The following is a 23,398-nucleotide window of genomic DNA, read 5'->3' as shown; positions in this document are numbered from 1 at the left end:
CTTTATATTTCTCTAATTGCTCTTAAAAATTAACCGATACGTGTGTCTAAATCATGTTATCATTTTCTCTTCTCTTTACAAATCTCATAAACTTAAAATCCTTGAAGAAACCGCGTCAGATATTGTTTTTTTAAGTAGCGTCTCATTTGATGCACTTTTTTTTTACTAACAAAATATTATTTTTGTGTTTAATTTTGAACAAATCATGCCAAATTCTTACTAAAAGAAAACATTGTCATCTTAGAATGTTTTATATATAAATAACTCGAGCAATATTTAAACTATTTACATGTCAAGTTTTATTGAACACTCAAACAAATATTTTCTTTATTAAGTATTGACACAATAAATATTATAAAGTTTAAACTTCTTTTATGTCTAACATAAATAATCCCTAGTTTATTGTTTATTGTTTATTAATCCATCATAGTGCACACGAAATCCTTTCTATCCATTTCTTTATGTATTTATTATTTTTCCAATGGATTTTCTCTATTTATATTCTTAAAATCCTAAAAAAAACAAAAAAAGTAGCAAAAATAGTTTACTTACATCGCACTTTTCACTTCATGCCCGTGGCAATTAGACTTCTCTCGTACATACCCCATCCAAAACCCGCGAAAATCAAAGCCCTTGTTCTTGCTCAAATCAAAACTCACTCAACGAGAATGAACGAGTGAACCAGTGAGTGAGCATATCAAACGGCGTCGTATAAACAGAGCGAGCGAGAGCGCGCACACACAGTGGCTCCTCAATGGATCCAATCTATGCAGCCAACGAGCTCGCTTTCCGGGTGGGATTCTCCGGCCACAGCGGTCACCTCAGACTGGAGCCGCTCACCACGCCGGAGCGCCACAACCCGCTCCGTTCTATTCCCGATTTCATTTCGGTCAGTCACCTCGTCGTTGATCTTTACGTGTTCTCCGTTTACTCCATTTTCCCACTCTCTAGGTCTTTTTGCTGCCGCATGCTACGTCTCACTAACGCTCGAATCACTACCTAATATTTCTGATTACATTGTGTTGCTTTCTCTGTGTGTAATTATTCGTTGTATTTTCTTAATTAACGTATTCAGTGATATATTCTATGAGATATTTCAATTTTGTATCTGTGCCAGGTTTTCCTTTTCCGTAGTGTAGTGTAGTAACAGATACGGGTTCGTATGGTAGGCTTTACACTAGGAATTGATTCCTCTATCTGGACTCGTTTCTACGTTTAATTTGTGACTGAGAATAAATAAAGGCTTTAAACTTCAATTATTCAAAATCATTTTTTTTAAATCATTTTTTTGTAACTTTGAAACGAACGGGCACCAACGTTTTTGGTTTACAAAACCCTAAGAATATGTTTTGAAGTGTGTTATGGAGTGCAAGGAAAGGGAGAGCAAGTTTTTTGTTTTTCAATCATGTGAGTCACTTAATGTTTTTCAAATGGACAGATGATTAGGGCATTATGTTGTTTGGTTTGGTGCCTACTAACAGGGACTCATGTCAAGGTGGAAGCAAAACATTGTGGCTTCTATATAAATTTTGAAAATGACGCGCAGAAAATGATGAAAAAACGTGTGTTTTTAAAGTAGATGCGAACACATTAAGTCTATGTTAATTTATAGTTTATTTCTTTAGTTTAAGAAACTATAAAATCACAGAATATTTATAAAAATGAAATTTTATCCTCCCTGCCCTTTTCCTCCAAATTCCTACTTTAAAGCTTACCTAAAGGGTACCAAAGACTAGCAGCTTGTCATTTTATTAACATTGTGGTTACATTACCCAACTGGCATCATAATGAGCAAGTTAGAAGGCTGGGTTTTAGTTTTACCTACGTTGCCTTGCTTTGATACCTTAAATTTGCATGTTCTTAGTTTATTTATTTTGGAAAAATAATTATTTTTTTCTGTACAGCTTCCTGAGCGAACTATTGAAAAAGGACTGCTTTTCCTAAATTATGCAGTTCCTAAACATGGTAATCTTTGAAGCCTGAGCTTGATTTATATTGCCATTGGTAACCTATTCCTACTTTATTTCAGCCACCTGCCTTTCCTAGTGAGACACCTGAATCTATAAAGAAGTACATAGAAGAGACGTATCTCCAGCCAAGATTGGATCCTGATGAATTTTCGCCAGAAAAAGTTGGGAGACAGTGGGAATTTGACTGGTTTGACAGGGCTGAAGTTCCTCTCGAGCCATCACTGCCACGAACTATGGTCATTCCAGTTTGGGAACCACCATTTCGACGTTCAAACAATGGATCCGTTAAAGGAATCTGGGAACCAAAATTTGAGGAGGTGGGAGGTGCTTATATGAAATTGCAAATTCCAAAATCCATGATAGAAAGTTTGGCTAGCAAATAGAACAAATTTAGTTTAGAGTCGATATTAATTGATTTTGCCAACTTTATCGGTAGTGTATATAATGTTGTATTAGGTGGATGTATCAGATCTGAAGTTGGGAGCTGACGAATCTGGGCCATTGGCACGCACTTCTGGAAAGGACTTTGTTAGGGGAAGCATTAATAGTCGTCCTTTCCGTCCAGGAGGTTTGGATGATTCCAGAAGCATAGAAAGAATTCTTCCAGAAGGTGCTTCAAATGGTGAGTGGGTGCGTGAAATTTTCAATGGTGGTCATGCTCAGACAATTCCTCCAAGCTTAAAGGAAGGATTGGACTTTGGCGAGCTCAAGGTTATCTATTTATTTGACATTTTTGAGGAAAATAATTGTTTGTTTTATGTGTTAACTTATTCCAAACCCGAAATTCGATATAACCCACACATTTTACTTTTTTTTTGTATCCTTTTTGAAGTCCTATCCGTGCTCATGGAATGTCTGCAAGGAAGCCAATTCTCTCCAGAGTTCATCTGTTGAAAAATTGGTTAGTTAATCATTTTTCCCAATTTTTTCATCAAAATTTTTGAAGAGCCTTTTCATTTACATTATTTTAAGAGGCATTTTAGGCCTCCTACTCCTTATGCTAGATGGTGTCAGTTCTTGGGAGATTGTCAACATAAGGACATGTTTTTTTTATTATATTTAGAATAAACTGTATATATTGTCTACTAAATTTTCTTAAACAATTTGCTTAAATCATGCTGGGACAGGGTGAATTGTCCGTACAGTTTGATGACTTGTTTAAGAAGGCTTGGGAAGAGGATGCTGATGGAGAACAAGAGCAAGATGGTAACTGACCTACACTAACTGCAGTTTTTTAACTGACGATTGTTGTCTTGCAATTCTTGCATTGTACTATAAGTATAACCAAATGGACTAAATCATTCTGGCCAATACAGACCTTTGTTAGATCAGATAATTTTTTACTTTTTTTGTTAATGATTTTGTTGTTTCTTATCAGAAGTGGAGGCTGTTACATTGGAAGCTGAAGTTGGTACAACTGAGGTATCAAGTAAACTGCATGATAGTGAAATATCACTTGATGATATTTTGTCAGTTGATTCAGAAGGACTCAAATTGCATTTGGATGGATTTAGTGATGAAATTGAACTGCAGAAGAAGGAAGTAAGTGGTTACGGACTAAATTATCATGGATTGTGCTTAAAATGACTCTTCGTGTTCCTTGTTATGCACAATTTTGTTGATTTTTGTGACACAATGTTAGTTGTTTCTGTTACATGACAATCCTTAAGATAGGAAACCTGTTCTCTTGGCAGGCTTGGGCTCTGCATGAATCCAGTGACCGAATTGTAGATTGCTTTCACGAACTTGTTCCTGACATGGCACTAGAGTTTCCCTTTGAATTAGATGCATTTCAGAAGGAGGTATTTATTCATGCTAATTTTCGTCTGATTTGTCATCAGGGTGCAGTGACCATACTTCAGCACTTTTGATGGAAACTACAAACACATGCATGAAATAATTGTTTTATAGAATTGACGCTGTTCAAATTTAGCTAAAAAACCTATGTTTGACTGTTTTCCTACCCTACTTTTGATTTGGTATGAAAAGTGGAAACTAATAATTCTACCTCATTTTTCTGCAACCGTGTGTACCTTTCAATTGTGTGAAAATATCCCCAGGGCTTTTTAAAGTAACTAGTGACCGAGGGCTGCAATCTATATTAATTAATGTTGCAACTTTGCAAAATTCTACCAATGAACTTCTGAGTTAAACAGTTTATGTCACACTTTCATTTTATATCTTATCTTTAATATGATAAATATGTTTTTTCTACATTCATACCCGTCTTCATACTTTCTATTTCTTTTCTTATCTAGTTTGTTCCTTCCTTTAATTAAATTCATTTGATGAATTGGCAAGCTAGAATTTACTTCTTTGTATGGTTTAGTCATTATCACATGCTTCTGCTAATGATTGTATGATGATTGGGATTGGGATGTCACCCTTTTCTAAATTCTTGAGGGGAGGGGGTGCCATGCCATGATATTTGGTTATTGGAATCATTTGTCTTGACCTATGCACATTTGCCCAATTAGGTCATGTGCATTAGGAGGAGCCGCATCAGTCAACTTTTCAATAATTTTTGTTTTAACAATTGTTTTTTTGTTAAAGAAATCTATGATCAATTTATAAAAGAAACAATCTATGTTCGTTGTATCTTCCAACTGAGAGAAGATTATTCTTTCTTGTTGTCTAAATTTTATCATTTATTTTGAACTATGAATTGTCACTACTTGTATTATATTGTTTTCAATTTTAGCACGAATTTCTGGCTTAATAATATCTTTTATATTGTCTCACAATTTATTTTTTGATTCTTTTAACAATTGTAGGCTATTTATTATCTTGAGAAGGGGGAATCTGTTTTTGTTGCTGCTCACACATCAGCTGGAAAAACAGTAGTTGCTGAATATGCATTTGCTTTAGCATCAAAAGTATGCTCGGATTTTTTACTATTCATGTAGTTTCTTTGCTTTTGCTTCCAGGCAGTGTAATTGCATGAAGTCCTGAACCATATTGTTCAATACCATTTATATATAACAGTGTTTTTTTCTACTATTCTGATGATATTTTCACCTAGTCTTATAATATTGTTAAGTTCTTCCTTATTAAAATTTTACCAATCTTCACAAGATGAATGAATATCTTTAGTTGAAATTTTCCGTTTTGAAATTGAACAATGCAGCATTGCACTAGAGCTGTGTATACTGCTCCAATAAAAACAATCAGCAATCAGAAATATAGAGATTTCTGTGGAAAGTTTGATGTTGGGCTACTTACTGGGGATGTAAGCATGAGGCCAGAGGCTTCTTGTCTCATCATGACCACAGAAATTTTAAGATCAATGCTCTACCGGGGTGCTGATATCATTCGAGACATTGAATGGGTAAGTAACATTCTGGTTTTTTATCAACTATGAAAAGAATTGTGAATTTATAACAACTTATATATGTTTTTTCCTTGCGTATATGTGGTAGGTTATATTTGATGAGGTGCACTATGTCAATGATGTTGATAGAGGAGTTGTTTGGGAAGAAGTAATTATCATGCTTCCGAGACACATCAACATCGTCCTCCTTTCTGCCACGGTATAAGTTGGTCCTCCATTATCCTACTTGAGATTTATGCGGGATATTCTGTGTAAAATGCATGTGTTCTGATACTTCCAAGGCTTAATCTCTTTCTGTGTCTCAAAGCACATGGAGCATTATAATGCTTGACTGAAGGATTTAATTGCAGAAAAAAAATGTTCTTTGAAAATTGTAACGCTAGCCTGGGATGTTATATATATATATATAATTAGTTAATTAATTAAATTTTTTTCTCTTAAAAATATATTTGTGTTCAGATTTCTCTCCTCGCCCTTTATGTTATCTCAGCCAAGCTATTTGTCATTATGCTAAAAGTAAGTATTTTGCAGGTTCCTAATACTATTGAATTTGCCGATTGGATTGGCAGGACAAAACAAAAGGAAATAAGGGTTACAGGGTAAGTGATGATTCTATCTTACAATGGTCGTCAGAGGGGCATTTATCAGTTGAAAATGCTGTCAGTGAAAGGGTATATTTAATCACGTTAAAATATGCAAGAATACAGAAAAAATATCTCTGTTCCTTTTTCAAATTAAAGATTGAAATCAAAAGACGGATGCTATTAGGATGTCATATACTCTAATTTATGAATTCCTTCTATTTCAAGTGGAGTAGTCAGTAGTATTGTTGCATTTAAAAATGAACACTATAAGACTAGAATCTACATTCAGTGCATCAAATATGAGTTGAGTTCGTTCGTGATTCTCAATTGTCTTTTTATTTTTGCTGCTATAATGATCAATTTTTCCACCAGAACAACAAAAAGACCTGTCCCATTGGAGCACTGCCTGTTTCATTCTGGAGAACTTTACAAAATTTGTGAAAGTGAAACATTTCTGCCTCAGGGGTTGAAAGCTGCTAAAGAAGCTTCAAGAAAAAGGAATTTGACTGCTGGTGGTGCTTCTGGACCAAAGGTGGGTCATGACAATGCCAGAGGTCCAAAACGTGAAAATACATCTCGCATGAAGCAGCATGGAGCTAATGTCTCTGGAACTGGTAGAGGCTATCAAAATAATAGCAATGGCCAGAGCTATTGGGAGATGAGGAGAGCAGATGCATCGATGTGGTTGATGCTTGTCAACAAACTCTCCAAAAAGTCATTATTGCCTGTATGTTGACTGTGCTCTATATTAATATTAATATATTTTAAGCAAAAACTACAAAAGGAATTATTGGTAAAATATTTACAATTGAGGAAAATCAATTGTTTAATCATTTCCAAGAGTTGTGTGATAACAACTTGAGGATTTAATTGTTTGTAAATTAGAAATATTTTTACCCAGCTCCATTTTGTGATTTTCGCACTATTTTATTATTGAGTGCTATTATTTGCTGATAATGTTTAATTTATTACAATATAGGAAAAACATTTCGATAATATTAATTTTGTATCTTAGAATATGTCTTAGGATTTGTTTCTCCATGTCATGTCTCTCCGTACTTCCTTATATTTCCCAATCTCTTCCTCATTTAAATTAGGTTTAAATCCAGTTTTGGTCCCCATACTTTTGTCATTTTGCAATTTTAGTTTCTATAAAATTTTAATAGCACATTTGATCATCTATGTTTAAGAAAAATAAATAATTTTAGTCCAACATAATATATAATCTTATTACTAACAAAAAATGCTCACATTTTTTGTGATATCAATGTTAAAGGTTATAATTACACATTACTATTAATATTCTGTGTAAAAAGTAACTAACATTGTATCATTGACAAACACGAAGACATTTCTTAGAGGATGAAAAATGTATTAGCAGTGGATTTTAAATGTGCAATTAAATGTCTAAGGTGACCAAAATTGCACATTCACCAAATGTGCAATTTAAGTGGATTTAAGCCTTTAAGTGCAGATTCACCAAAATTGTATGTTTACTTTATAATTTATAAAATAAACTGATTTCTGCTTTTTTGTGTTTATCTAATCTGTGTATTTTGAAAAATAGATAGTTTTCTGCTTATTTTATTGAGCATCATAATTACTTCTGCCAAAATTTAGGGAAGTGAGAAACAGTGTGTTTCTAACACAATACGGGTGCTTTATGTATATTAAGGAAAATGAATCAATACAATAAATAAAGGAGGTAATGATAATGGAGATTTGGTATCCTCTAATAACTCAGATGTGATACGAGAATAAATAAAATTTTCTAATCAATAAATATATAATCTACATATTCCTAATTATATAGGATCAACTCCTTATTTCTATAATTTTAACAATGATTATATATGTAAAGATCAACTCCTTATTTTTGTAGTTATAACACTCTTCTCAAGTTGGTGCATATAGGTAGCGTGTGCCAAGCTTGTTGAAAATAATCTATCCTTGATCCTCTTAGTGACTTGGTGAATATGTAATCCAACTCTTCATTAGGGTTGACAAATCTAGCGGTGATGTCTGTAGACTCTAGTTTTTCTCTTATGTAGTGACAATTAACCTCAACTTGTTTGGTTCTCTCTTGAAAGGTAGGTTGTAGAGGCAATGTGTAATGTTGTCTGATTGTCATATACAAGGTGATTTAGGAACTCTCCTCAAACTTAAGTTCTTTTAGGAGTTGTTTTAGCCATATGAGACTAATGCCATTGCCCTGTATTCTGCTTTTGCACTTGACTTTTCCACAACATTTTGTTTCTTACTTTTCCATGATATTAAATTACCTTCAACAAGAACACAATACCCTAAAGTAGATCATCTATTGCTTGGTGACCCTGCTCAGTCAGCGTTAGAATACTCAACAATTTGAGTATTTCCCTACTCTTCATAAATGACTGTTCCAAGAGTCTTCTTAACATGCTTTAGGATTTGTATGACTACATTTTAATGGTCTTGAAAAAGAGTTTAGAAAATGACTTGCTTGAGGTCATATAGGGACATGTCTATGCGATATACCATATTAGATGACTCCCCTTGAGCAATTAAACCCGGAGGCTGCTCCATGTAGAGTTCTTCATCAATGTCACAATGTAGAAATGCATTTTTGATGTCAAGCTGAAGTATTGTTCAATGGTGAATAGTTGCAAAGGAAGAGAGGAGCACAAATGATGCGAAAGTCATTGTAGGATTCACTGGTGATCCAAAAATTTGATCACGGGTAGCAGCATACTCTTGTAGCAAGCCATACAGGGCCAAAGTCATAAAGAACGTACTATAATTCTCAAGTTTCTTCTCCACTGTAGATGGTGGAAGGAGCACATTAAAATCATGTAAGGCAACATGAAGCAACCCAAGATAACAGACATAGGACCTTCAAAATGCTGTGGAGCAAGAAATGTTAAGATATCTTGGCACACGCCATATAGACGCCGTGTTATTGGTACAAAAGGCTCAAGCCTCACTCAAAGCTGATGCACTCGTCTCATGAAGACAAAATATTGGTTTGAGTGAAGTTTGAATAGTGGATTTAATAATACTACAGCATTGATCAACAATCTTTATCCGTTGTTCATGATGTTCTATCGGAACAAATTTAGTAGTGGTAGTGAGATGGGATTTGTAGTCCAATCCAATCCACTTAACCTTAACCCTACTTTATAAGCCCAAGTGGAATAGTTAGACCTATTCATCTTCTTAATACCAACAATATGGTTAGAAAATGGGAGAATATATTCTGAAGGTTGATGTGGTGTTGGAAGAATTTGTTTTCTTTTGGAAAGCTGGAGGAGACAAAATAAATAAATAAACCTAAGGAAAGGATGTCCGTGAAAATAAACCTTGGAGAAAGGTTTGTAAAAAAAAAAATTCTTCCGGTGGGTTTAATGAGCCAACACAATTTTGAAAAAAAAAGGCCCTAGATACCATGTTAAACTCTAAGTAAGAGAGAAACATTGAGTTGAAACTATGTTTTTGAGACATCACAAATGCTTTATTTATATTGAGAAGAAGAAATCAATAAAGTAGAGGAGATTTGATATCATATGATATAAAAAAAGGTTTGTAGTAACTTCTTTATTTCTATAATTATAACAACATTTCCGGTTATATAAGATCAGTTCCCTATTTCTATAATTAAAATAATTTATTAAATACATGATTTTTTAATTGTGTATTTAAGCAACACTTATTTTAAGTTTAAACAAAGTGACCCATTATATGCATTTGATTCTTTACAGAAAGTTTCTGTTTGATTACACAGACACGCTTACAAACACATTTATCCATAAATAAATTTTGCTAAATATTTATTAAGATATTAAACCATGCATGCCTAGGACAAGGAATTGAAAGCCAAAGCATTACTATTCTCAATTTATTGTTACTATTTTAGGACTTATTTGTTTATTTGGATTTGGTTTGGGAATGCAGGTGGTTATATTTTGTTTTTCTAAGAATCGCTGTGATAAATCAGCTGATAGTTTCACTGGAACTGACTTCACTAGTAGCTCAGAGAAAAGTGAGATCCGACTTTTCTGTGACAAAGCATTTTCACGACTGAAGGGATCTGACAGAAATTTACCACAGGTCAGTTGGTCTATGGCTTAGTATTTTTGTGACTGCGCTACTAATTATGTGATGTACAGGTTGTTCGAGTACAGAATCTTCTTCGCAGAGGTATTGGTGTACATCATGCTGGCCTTCTTCCAATTGTAAAGGAAGTTGTCGAAATGCTATTTTGCCGAGGGGTTATCAAGGTCAGATGGCCCTTTTGTTTTATTTGCGTTCATAGTTTTATCACATATCATATTAAACCCAGCTATTATTCAAAGATGCAGCAAAGTACTTTATATTTAGAGTCATATGTTCACAATTTTCTCCTCCTGGTTCTAATTATATTATTTGAAGATTTCTGTCTGACTGCTTGACTAATTTATTTTTGTAGGTCTTGTTTTCAACTGAGACATTTGCAATGGGAGTCAATGCACCTGCTAGAACAGTGAGTATCTTTTCAGCGTTGCTGCTAAAATTGAATATACATTTCAAATTTCTTTTGAATTTTTCTATGAAATCTATTTAATTATTAAAGTTACTATCTTAGGAATTTTACAAGTGACTTTTATTGATTTAAATAAAAAGTTTTGCTGTGGTTTATCCTCGGGAAATTTCTTTCTCTTTCTTTAAGCTTTTGTTCTAATAAGCCACTTATCCTTCTATATATATATGAATCTGAACTAGTAGGGAGACTAAAGTTAAGATCTCTTGAGCTTTTTTCAAATTGGTATCGAACTTATCCTAGTAAGGTTTGTTGAGCCTATTGTGCCATCAATTATTAAATGGCTAACCGGCCATCTACAGATATCTAATCATACGCTCGAGATGTCCAGTCCTTGGTGTGGCGGGGTATATTAGAGATTTCATATTGACTAAATATATGACCAAATTATAGTATATAACTAAATGACAATCTCACTTTGTCAGTCATTTTTTTGTGATATTGAATTAGGTTTCCAAGACAATCTGTTGTAATTGTTAGGTATTTTTCAAATTCTTTGAAATATGAAATTGGTCCAGTGTGGAAGGACAAAATATAGACAATTACTTCTTTGAAAGTTGTGTTTGAAATGAGAAACCCCGCTGAGGTGGGGGAATAAATGTTTTATATGCTAATTCTAACCTCAGTTACCTCATGGTCTATGCCTTTGGTACCTAAATGTACTCTTGGGTTCTCTTTCATTTTTATTTTTGATAAGCAAGGTCTCTTTCATTTATTTTGCATAGTTTTAGGTTGATTGTTATAGTTTTACGTATATAAGGGCAAGACAAGTGCAAAGGTAAGGATGTTGAATTGTAACTTGGAATTCACGGATTCAAATCTTGTAAACTACTTTAGAATTGTGGGATGAAGGTTGTGTGCATGTGATAGCTATATGTTGGGGAGGGGATGAGTTGGTTAATTGTTAGATTCAATTCAATGAGTTTGTTGTAGTTTAAAGACTGGATGATAATAAACAAGGCATATTGCCTATGGATAGGAGGAAGAAGGATTGATAGGGGGGATAATCCTGTTAACTGCATAGAGTTAGTAGGGCCTTTTGTTTTGGCAATGGGAGGTGCAAACCCTGGAAGCTCTATAATCAGGGGAATTTCTCCATTTTCTCTCTGATATGATACAGGTTCTTAACAGCATCTAACTTCTCCAGATTTCACTTGGTGTGAGTCTTGCACACTTGGTTGCCCTTTTGTTATAGTTATATACCCATAATTAGTTTTGAATTTTTTGTTTCGATAAATAATGATGATTAAATCTACAATTTGTATATCTCCTCCTTTCCATTATTTGAAGAATATTTCCATAACCTTCAGTTTAAGATATGATGCAGTTAATATAAACTGCTTTTATATTCTTCCGCAGGTAGTTTTTGATACTCTACGGAAGTTTGATGGAAAGGAATTTAGGCAGCTACTATCAGGGGAATATACTCAAATGGCTGGTCGTGCTGGCAGAAGAGGACTTGACAAGATTGGTACTGTTATTGTGATATGCCGTGATGAACTCCCAGAAGAAAGTGATTTAAAGCGTGTTATTGTTGGAAGTGCAACTCGACTTGAATCTCAATTTCGGCTAACCTATATTATGATTCTTCATCTTCTTCGGGTTGAGGAATTAAAGGTGCACATGGCAATTGTCCAAGTCTTTTTATATAAAATGTTATAACAATGGTGGTGAAGATACTACAATTTCACAATAATTGATTGGTTGTGCAGCTTGGGGACAATTCAAATTCCTTGGCAATTTGAGATAGATCTTCCTAAATTTAAATATCTAATTAGATCTGATTGAGCAAACTTTCACAAATAATTTCTCTTATTTAATAATCAATTAATACTCCTTAATTCATATTTACGATGATAAGATGTTGTTTCTCAACTTCTGAAAGCATCCTTTAATCATGTATTTCACAAAATTTGGTTGAGGGACATTTGTTAATAATAATTTCTGGAAATCTCATTATTGTGTATTCAAGTTTTCTCTTTAAAGGTGTTAGTTTCTGTGATAAGTACTCTTCCATTACAACTATAGGACTGTGTAATTGGGAATCAGTATTTGTAATTACAAGGTTAGAGGGGAGAACATAAATGAGGGAAGAGAAGTAACTCTAATTGTAACACCTGGCCGCTGATGGAAATTGAGTGGAAGGGTAGTTTTGATAGTTATTTGTATACTTATAGTAAGATAATACACTATTTAGTAAATTCATTTGGTGTCACCTTCCATTTGGACAATTTTACCTTTTAATAAATATTTATTTATTTAATCAAATAACTAATTAAATAACTGGTTGTAGTTTGTTTTATATTATAAACTGCAGGATGACAGTTATTTGTAGAAAATAACTGCTGGTAGTTATGTATTTCGAGAATATACCTGATAGAAGGCTGTGTAATTGGCCATGTTTGTGATGTTATTTTATAGTTTTTGAGAACAGGAAATACTCTGTGGGATACTTTGTCTCTGGGACAGCAAGTGTATGTTGTATTGTGCGCGATTACATTGTTCTGTATTATATTTATTACTTCATCAATTGGTGTTTCTATCAGCCACTCGATAGGCTTTAATAGGGGGATTTTAAGGGGACATTGGGGAGAGGATGTGTTCAATTTGGTTAGAGAAGGAAGGAACCTAAAGTGGGAGGTTATTGGTTGGTTCCTTTAAGAATCTGTGACATATCCTTTTATTTTGTAATTTTCTGCCTCTAGCTAGTATGAGAGAGAGAGAGAGGGGCACATGTACACACGCATGATTCTAGTTCCTATCCTTATCCTGTCATAAAGATCAGCTTCAATCTCTTGATAACATGTATCATTGGCTCATTGCTGAAATTTATATGAGAACCAATCAAGGAGGCTCTACAACATATTATGATCATGTTTAGTGATGTAGGATGTGTGGTGTTTTTTGGTGGTCAAACTGATTTTGGATAGAATAGCAAAGCATTGTTAGTTAAATTTTCTGGAGGCCCGGGTACATTGAAAACTGGAAGTCCAATATTGTATTTTAATTCTGAACAGTAAGTTTAGATGAATTATTATGAGGCAGTCGGTTATACATCTCTGATTATGGAGCAAAATGGAAGACTTTGACCGTCAAATATTATTTTAGGGAAATTTACGGATGGTCAAATCAGATTTTTATTTAAATGAATGAACAATTGTCTCGACTCTGGTATTAGAAAGAAATCTAAATAAGGGTTTAAACCCAAGAAATCAGTTTCAGATTATAAGAAAATTCTGGATGGCTGGATATCACCAATTGTCCGTGTGAAGTTCATGGATATCTTGCTTCTATGAAGAATTGGAATAGAATGGATTTATACCATTTCCATAATGCCACGGGCAGGAAACATGACTACACTATTCAGTAAAACATTAAATAACTTAGAATAAATGTGCAATTACAGCCTCATCTATCACAAATATTACGAGTAATTTCATTTTATATTGGTACTTTTAACTCTGGATGATTATTATCTAATTGGGTGACTTTGGGTTGCAGGTAGAAGACATGCTTAAAAGAAGTTTTGCCGAATTCCATGCTCAGAAAAAGCTTCCAGAAATGCAACAGCTTTTGAAGAGAAAGCTTGACCAGCCCAGAAAGGCTATTGAGTATGTGTCCAATCCTTCTTTTCAATATTGTTGTTTCAGGCTTTAGTTCCATCTCTTCATAATACAATCATTTTTTAATTATACTGTTCTCTTTCACTTTTTAGCTGTGTGGCTGTTTCTAAATGAACTCGTTGGTGAGAGTGGTCACCTTCTTAATTATTCAGATAAAAAAACATTCATAATTGGGAGGTTAAAACAGTGTTAGACATAAGATCAGTGATGATCTTTCATATAACAGTTTAAGCTTTCAGTAAGGCTGAGTCATGACAAACAATACATATGTTAGAAATATCTGAAGATTTATCTTTTAGATAATATATGGAGATAGAAATGGTATTCATTCATGTGATAGAATCCCCTTATGTGTATTAGCACATATGAGGAATATATCATACAAAGCATTACATAGGAATGGACCCAAGCCCACATACAAGAATCCTGATCTAAGTGCCTTTTTTATGTATTGAACAATGCATATCACATGTCAAATGATCAATGAGAGGAGGCTGCATATGAACTAACTAACAACTTCAATTGCAAAGGAGAGGTCAGGCCTACAAATGGTGATATAAATGAGTTTCCTGAAAAATTAGCCATATATTTTTGGATCGGAGACAGGTTCATCTTGACCTGCCATTAATTTTTTATTTGGGTGTATATGGCTATCAACATGTTGATATTTAGTCATGCCGATCTCTTACTAAAATATCTAAGGCATATTTCTTCTTAGATAAAAATGCCTTCCTTTGATTGAGCTATCTTCATACCAAGAAAGTACTTTAAGCTGCCACGATCTTTAGTTTGACAGTGAGTGAACAAGTGTTTTTTAGGTGGAAATTTTAGTAGCATCATTTCTAGTAATAGATATATCATGTACATAGACAATTTGGTAAACACATTTCCCATGAGAAGTATGACAATAAAAAATTGAAATATATGCTTCACTATGTTTCAACCCAAAGTATTGCACAATGTGACTAAATGTCTCCAACCAAACTCTTATAGAGATTGTTTTAGCCTATACATATATCAAGACAATTCACCTACTAAGCCACCTACCCCTTAGGAACAAATCCAAGAGGTTGTTTCATGTAAATTTTCTCCTTGAGTTCTCTATAAAGGACATTTTTAGTATCTAACTGATGGAAAGGCCGGTGGCCATAACAAGGAAAGTGACAAACAATTATGGTTTTGGCAATAGGAGAAAAGGTATTACATCAATGAGGACTATATATTTGTGTGTAGCCTTTAGGTACTAATCTATTTTTAAGGTGATAAACTTTATTGGGCCCAATCTTAATGGTGTAGACCCACCAACATCTAATTGTCATTTTCTTGGTGAAAGAGAAACCAACTCCCATGTGCCTTGTTTTCAAGTGTTTACATCTCAACAATCATGACTTGTCTCCATCCATAATGAGCAAGTGCTTCTGTGACATTTATTGGAATAGTAAAAGATGTTAAATGAGGAAACAAAGGAGAAATGTGAAAGAGACAACTGATGATAACTCAATTATATATAAGGTGAAGATTACGGGTAGAACAAATATCAATTGGCCAACCAAAATCATCATCATTAGGAAATGTGGTAGGAGAAGCTAACGGTGAAGGACATAAATATGATTCTCCTTGCAATATTGGACTAGGTGTCTTGCATAGGTATGTTAGGAGAGGTGGTGGTTAGGTGAATTGTTAGGTTAGGTGAATTGTTATGTTGAAACGAATAAAAATATTTTAAAGATATTTTCTCCTAATCATTATGGAGATATTGAAGATATCTTTTTTATCTTAATAATTCACTATTTAGAACAAATAGGAACGTAAAGTACATGAAGAGAGGAGCAGAAAAGTGAGGGACCAGAGAATTGAATAGGTAAATCTGGCCATTACCAACGTTTTGGTGAATGTTTTGACTATCTGAAGTAACATGGAAGGAAGCACCAAAAACTAAAAAACTAACTGAAAGTTAAGTTACATATTAGCTACCCAATAGAATACTGACACACTATCTGTATTATGAAACGATAATCTATCTATTTACACACACACATATTTCTGATGTTGCATATTTGTGTGTAATTTCTAAAGCATTATATGTTTTTGTTATTCAGATGTATAAAGGGTGAACCAACCATTGAAGAATACTATGATTTATATTCAGAAGCTGAGACATACAACAACCAGATATCAGAAGCAATTTTGCAGTCTCCTAGTGCCCAACAGTTTCTCAATACGGGAAGAGTTGTAATTGTAAAATCAGAATCAGTAAGTTCTCATATTCATATTTTATGTTTGCAGCTGCTGTTAATAGTTGTAGAAGTTAATATATAACATGAATCTAATGGGAATTTAGAGTTAATGTGTCATTGGTTGGATTAGAGTCATTATTGTTGTTCTTGTAAATGTCAGAATTGTTCATTTATTCTTTTTTGTATATGAATATTGACAATGCTGAATGCCACTAATTAAATTTCAAATACATTTTTCGTAGCTTATTAACTAATCTTTGGCATCAGAGCCGTCTTGTGCAGTGGAACATTTAATCCCTTAAAAATTTTATTATTAATGTCTCTGACATCTGGTCAGTAGCTTCCAACAATTTTAATCATCTAGTCCACTGAAATATCCCAGCGAAAGAATTAGCAAGAGAAGAGAGAAGAGAGAGAGAACAATTCAGAGCAGCTCTGCTAAGGGAATGATTCCCTCTTACAATTGAGAATGCAGTTATTACAAATGTATCTAGGCATAACCCTCCATGGTTATCGTTTCCCTCTATATATATCTGCTGCCAGGTACAATTCAATTCCCTTCAGTTACTAATTGCCTGGCTAACTTCCCTTCTCCTTCTAGTGTACATATTGAGTATTTTCCTCTCTTTGTCCCTAAAAATACCTCCTCCGTGCATGCAATCTTGTTCCCAAGGTTGAAGTCACGAAACATTAGGGGGCATCCTCCCTAGTTGCTTCATGAGCTGGCTGATTTTTGTAGTATTTGCTCATATTGCTTGGCTTCACTACTGGTATTCCTTGTGATTAACATCAGTTGAAGAATAAGCTAGACCAGCTGAAGCTGAGGGAAGTGTTTGCTCTACATGGCGACCTCCTACCTACAGCTTTTAACTGAAAGACATGGAAATTTGGGTGATCAAGGCCTTGTCTGCTAGCTGGAGCTTAAAAGCATCCAAAAACATGTAAAACCATAAATTGGCCAAATTGAATATGCCATTGGGAATTATGGCAGGGTTGTTGGAAATAATGGTAGAAACTAACATGTATCATAGGAAGGATTATAGTAATAGGTAATAGTTTAATTTTTATTATTGTTCTTCTAAATGTAATATAACATGTGACATATTACTTATTACATATTGTATAATATAAGTTGAAAGAAATAGATGAAATATATTTCTAAGATATTTTACAAATGTGATTACAGTCTCTATTTATAGACTGTTTTACAACCTAATTATGGAAAGAAATAATAGGTAATGAAAGCCAAAAATAATGGGTGTTTAAAGCTGTACAAATAAAATAAAATCACTAATAAATCTGTCATAATAAATATAGAATGGAATCTGCACATAAGTATAACATAATTCTCCTGATTATGCAACACTCCCCCTCAAATTGGTGAATGTATATCTATCATTCCCAACTTGTAAGTAAGATCTTCTAATTGTTTTGTGGGAAGTCCCTTAGTAAACATATCTGCCAATTGGAGTCTTGAAGGGATATACTCGGTGGCTATAAGACCATCATCCAACTTCTCTTTAATAAAGTGTCGGTCTATCTCTACGTGCTTTGTTCGATCATGTTGAACTGGATTGTGTGCAATACTGGCGGACTTATTATCACACGCCAAGCCCATAGGAGCTTCATATTTTATTTTTAGGTCATCAAGTATGATCTTCATCCATAAGAGTTCACACACCCCTTGAGCCATGGCTCTAAATTCTGCCTCTGCACTTGATCTTGCAACTACATTTTGCTTCTTGCTCCTCCATGTCACCAGATTTCCACCCAAGAACATGCAATAGCCTGTGGTGGATCTCCTATCAACAATCGATCCTGCATAGTCAACATCAGTATATACTTTCATGGATAAGTTTTCTCGCATTTTGAATAACAATCCTTTTCTTGGAGAGGCTTTTAAGTATTGAATAATTCTATCTACTGCCTGCGAGTGTCTTTCTCTTGGATCATGCATAAATTGGCTAACCACACTAACTGGTTATGTCTGACCTAGTGTGTGATAGATAAATGAGTTTACCCACAAGTCTTTGATATTGTGTCTTCTCCACTTTTGGGTTTTCCTCATCATTCCCAATCCTATGATTTTTCTCTATTGGCATTCCAGTGGTCTTACAACCCAACTTACCAGTTTCTTTGAGAAGATCAAGGATGTATTTCCTTTGAGAAATAAAGATGCCCTGTCTCGAGTAAGCAACCTCTATCCAAAGGAAGTACTTCAGCTTCCCAAGATCCTTCATTTCAAATTGAGAAGCTAGTCTCTCCCTCAAATTTTGTTTTTCAATCTCATCATCACCTGTAATAATCATATCATCTACATAGACCAAAAGTAGAGTGAGTTTACCATTCTGAGAATGTTTTATAAACATAGTATGGTCACCTTGGCTTTAAATGGCTCTGATACTAAGTTGAAAGAAATAGATGAAATATATTTCTAAGATATTTTACAAATGTGATTACAGTCTCTATTTATAAACTGCTTTACAACCTAATTAAGGAAATAAATAATAGGTAATGAAAGCCAGAAATAATGGGTGTTTAAAGCTGTACAAATCAAATAAAATAAAATCACTAAGAAATCTGTCCTAATAAATATAGAATGGAATCTGCACTTAAGTATAACATAATTCTCCTGATTATGCAACAATATATATAATATATAATGATGTGTTTATTTATTTTTTTCCAGAAAGAAAACTCCTGAAAACTTGTATGATTTTGTGATATATATTCATGAAACTCGGCTGATACATAATGCTGAGATTGGCCAATAGTTATGATGGCCAAATGTGCCAGTTTGATGACATGCAACGCCTTTATCATGAGCAGAAGCTTAAAGATTCTGAATGAAAGACCACAGGCCTCAGCTATGGCTGAAAACAAGGAAACCAAATTCTCATTTGTGAAATGGAGTCATTAAATATCAGAGCTTGACAGTTTTGCAGAAATATTTTTATAAAATTGTAATTGCTTTGCGCTCTTTGGTCCTTAATAAAACTTTAGTGATAAATTTAACGATGTACTATTTGAGTTATAACACCCATATTTTAGAATTTGAATCTTCAGAATATATTGAGCTCATTTACACGGTAATAGATGGTTAACCTGCATCATAATTGATCTACAGGCGCAGGACCACTTGCTTGGAGTGGTTGTGAAAACTCCATCACCCAATAATAAGACATATATTGTTTTTGTGATTAAACCTGACATGCCGTCCATTATGCAAAGTGCGTCTAGTGGTACTAAGCAGAATAAAAGTGGTGCATTTGACCAAGGTTATTTTGTAATGCCAAAGTCAAGACGTGGGCTTGTAGATGAATATAGTACATCTGTTTCTGCCCGTAAAGGAAAAGGTCTCATCAACATCATGTTTCCCCATTGTGGCTCTGCCAGTGGAATGGGCTATGAAGTTCGAGAAGTTGACAGTAAAGAGTTTCTGTGCATATGCAGTAGCAAAATTAAAATTGACCAAGTCGGACTTCTTGAAGATGTTAACAGTTCTGTTTATTCAAAGACTGTTCAGTTGCTTGTGGATTTGAAATCAGATGGAAATAAGTATCCTCCAGCTTTGGATCCTGTCAAAGGTATTGCCACTTACTTTGATAATTTATCCTATTTTATGGATAACAAGTGGGTCATGTTTGGCTAAATTTAAAGTGAAAAGAAGAATGTCAGATGTATATGCAAGAGGAGTCATGATACAGTAATAGAAGCAATTTTTTAATGAAGTGATCTTAACAACACCTTCTAACCTGCAATATTGATGTTTCTAGATTTGAGGTGTTGCCCATACTCAAGCTCTTTTGGGTGTAATAATTTTTTCTTTAGTTCCAATACTTGGGTATCCTGCTCTGATTTTAAAACCTTACTTAAAGCCAATAATATTGCCTTTTCAGATCTGAAGTTGAGAGATGTGAAGCTTGTGGCAACATACCAAAAGTGGACTAGACTATTGGAGAAGATGTCCCAGAATCAGTGTCATGGGTGTATAAAATTAGAAGAACACCTCAAATTGGCGAAGGAGATTAAAAAACATGAAGAAGAAGTCTATGCTCTTCAGTTTCAAATGTCAGATGAAGCACTTAAACAGATGCCTGACTTTCAGGGCCGGGTATAACATATTAATTTCGTTTTTGTTATGCTTGATTCTTCAAAAAGTATTTTTGATTGTTTTAGTTATCGGTCTAATGGTGCCTTTGGTTTTGTTGTTTTGCTCTTTCAGATAGATGTTCTGAAGAAAATTGAATGCATTGATGAAGACCTTGTCGTTCAAATGAAAGGTCGTGTTGCTTGTGAGATGAATTCTGGGGAGGAACTGATATGTACGGAGTGCTTGTTTGAGAACCAAATGGATGAACTGGAACCCGAAGAAGCAGTGGCGATAATGTCAGCTTTTGTGTTCCAGCAGAAGAATACGTCTGAACCGTCACTTACACCCAAGCTTGCTGAAGCGAGACACAGGTAACTTGCAAGAGTCCATTTTTTGAAATACTCCTCTAACACAAGCTTAGTAAGACCGTCAGTAATTATTTACATAACAAACTAAATGGTATAATTTTGTCTGCATTCCTCTCCTTATTCACATGATATGAATTCTAACCTGGATGTATTTGTTACAGATTGTACAAAACAGCTATAAGACTTGGAGAGCTCCAAGCACAATTTAATCTACCGATAAACCCTGCCGATTATGCCCAAGAAAATCTAAAATTTGGTCTTGTAGAGGTGGTTTATGAATGGGCAAAGGTATCCTGCTACAGAAAATAACTCGCTGTTTAGCATAGTGCCATCATTAATTTCCAGGGTAGTGAATAAACCATTTTTTTAATGCAGGGTACTCCGTTTGCTGAAATATGTGAGCTTACTGATGTTCCTGAAGGCCTGATAGTAAGGACCATTGTCAGGTTGGACGAGACATGTCGGGAGTTCAAAAATGCTGCAGCTATAATGGGTAATTCTGCTCTCTGCAAAAAAATGGAAATTGCTTCTAATGCAATAAAGCGTGACATTGTATTTGCGGCTAGCTTGTATATTACTGGTTTATGATCATTACTGAACATGCTAATGTTTTTTCGAGTTCTAGAACAGATACATGCATAGAGTGATGCTTTGTATATAATGAATTCCTTGCATAACATGTATGCTCCTTAGTTGTGCATCTTGACTTATCGTTTTGTAACTTTTATCGTATTTTACAATTCTTTCAAAAGGAAATTAATCTGTCATGTTACTGTTCACTGTGTTTTATTTTAGTGGTTGACTTTGCTTCATCATTATGCTTTAGATAATTTGGACATTTGTTGATGTGTAATTTAATAAGGACATTTATTTATATTGATGCTTTAGATAATTTGAACATTTGTAGGTATGTTATCTAATAAAGAAATCTATTTATAATTCAAAATAACATCATTTGTGATGTAAAGCAGTGCCAGTTATATTTTCATTTGTATGAAATTTTATAATCTTGATCGACTATTTTAAAAGCTTTTACTTCAATGGAGGTTAATTGTTTGAAATTCTACTTAAACATTAAGTTGTGTAAATGTAAGTTTGATTCGTATCAATTAATATGGAATTTACTAATGGGTGTATAATGACAAATGTACGAAAATATATCATTTTTATAACTTTAAAATTCTTATATATATATATATATATATATATATTGCTTGTTTGTTTAATTGGAGTATGTTAGCTGCTTATAACTTTAATTATTTTAAGAAACATCTGTCCTGTAACTTTTTAGTTTGTACTTATTTTAACTAAAATAAGTGAGTGCACACTAGCAAAATATTTGTAGTGTTTATCTCTTTTAGTAATGTAGCAAGTTATAAATTATGATTTTTTTTAGTTACACTTGAGCTTATATTAGAATGTTCATTATAAAAAAAATATAATATGTAATATATATATATACACACACACACATAAGCAGGGATTATAAATTTAATGTTAAAATTTCTTTTTCAACTAATTTGGAAGGCATTTTTATTTGTTAATAAAGAAACAGTTACTATAATAAAAGAGTTACAACAATACTTAAAATTATAACAAAAATTAAAAGAACAATTACAAAGTTGGTGTCAATTTTATATATCAGTATAGATGTATAGATACAGTATACACTACCTTCTTTAGTAAGATAAAAAGTTAAACGTGACATGCAAAAATAACACAAAGGAGAATGCAATTAAATACTAAAGTATATAAATATGAAGGTAAAGACTTTTAATATTATTAAAATAACAAGAACGAGGTTTTCAATAAGAGGGAAATATTATTGTATTTTAAAATTATGTTATCATGGACTGAAATTTGTATAATTTATGTTAGATAAAAGATTATGTAAATTTACTTAATAATTAAAAGTATTTTGCAAAGTTTTGCAAAAGAAAGTGAGTCCTTCAATGTACCGTTTGGCAAGATAAATATTTGATTTTTTATTATTAATAATCAAATGAAGGTATAGTAATTTTATTATATTTTAATTATCTTAAAAGAAATACACTATTGATAATTTTCTTATGTATTATAGTTTAGTAATTTATTTATTTGATAAAATAAGTAATTAGATAAATTTTTTTAACTTCAATAAATTCTTTTTTTTTTAAATAATTGTCACACAATTTTTTAACACTATTCTTGAAAAATTATATATACACACACATTTATATATATATATATATATATTAAATTGTATTAATGTTTCTTAATATCATTCTCACAAAATTATGTGTTAGGGACAAAATGGACACAGGTCCACAGGTTGGATATGTTTTCAATTTATTTGTCAGTTTTATCTGGTTCGTCAAACTAGTGGACCAAGAGATAGAATGGGGAGAGTTGACTTATTAACCTATTTTCTTTAAAACTAAAATTAAAATTAAAATAGTTTAAGAAATTAATTTTTATATTATATTATTTAAATAATAGTAATGCTGTAATTTACATTATTAACAATTATAAATTCGGTTTCATTTTTAATTTAATGAAGTAATTTAACATAAAAATAAATATTTTAATTTATTAAAGATATTAATTAATTACAAAATAGAAGATATTTATATTATTAATATATTTTTTCTTAGTTGTATA

The 23,398-nt window shown here is 33.1% G+C and overlaps 1 protein-coding gene across 3 annotated transcripts; it reads left to right on the top strand.

Moving 5' to 3' along the window:
* The first annotated feature begins 483 nt into the window (after positions 1 to 483).
* On the top strand, positions 484 to 21,537 carry LOC137831433 (RNA helicase, ATP-dependent, SK12/DOB1 protein). 3 transcript variants are annotated; one of them, XM_068639104.2, is made up of 23 exons: positions 484 to 889; positions 2,030 to 2,287; positions 2,427 to 2,681; positions 2,803 to 2,871; positions 3,098 to 3,176; positions 3,349 to 3,512; positions 3,665 to 3,772; positions 4,745 to 4,846; positions 5,098 to 5,298; positions 5,390 to 5,500; positions 5,833 to 5,900; positions 6,258 to 6,612; positions 9,813 to 9,968; positions 10,028 to 10,138; positions 10,327 to 10,380; positions 11,797 to 12,054; positions 13,939 to 14,048; positions 16,160 to 16,313; positions 19,425 to 19,884; positions 20,197 to 20,411; positions 20,523 to 20,761; positions 20,920 to 21,046; positions 21,134 to 21,537. In XM_068639104.2, the coding sequence occupies exons 1-23, from the start codon at positions 755 to 757 to the stop codon at positions 21,344 to 21,346; spliced, it is 4,002 nt and encodes a 1,333-aa protein (XP_068495205.1). In that variant the 5' UTR covers positions 484 to 754; the 3' UTR covers positions 21,347 to 21,537. The 3 variants fall into 3 exon arrangements, with proteins under 3 accessions (XP_068495205.1, XP_090159439.1, XP_090159440.1); XM_090303313.1 differs by having other exon boundaries at positions 576 to 889; positions 2,440 to 2,681; XM_090303314.1 differs by lacking the exons at positions 484 to 889; positions 2,030 to 2,287; positions 2,427 to 2,681; ... (5 more) ...; positions 5,098 to 5,298; positions 5,390 to 5,500 and having other exon boundaries at positions 5,836 to 5,900; positions 6,349 to 6,612.
* The last annotated feature ends 1,861 nt before the right edge of the window (positions 21,538 to 23,398 follow it).

This window comes from Phaseolus vulgaris, chromosome 6 (genome assembly GCF_051622355.1).
Source record: "Phaseolus vulgaris cultivar YP4 chromosome 6, ASM5162235v1, whole genome shotgun sequence".
Taxonomy (NCBI): Eukaryota; Viridiplantae; Streptophyta; class Magnoliopsida; order Fabales; family Fabaceae; genus Phaseolus; species Phaseolus vulgaris.
The sequence above is the reverse complement of the archived record's forward strand: the minus strand, read 5'-3'. Positions and strand labels throughout refer to the sequence as shown.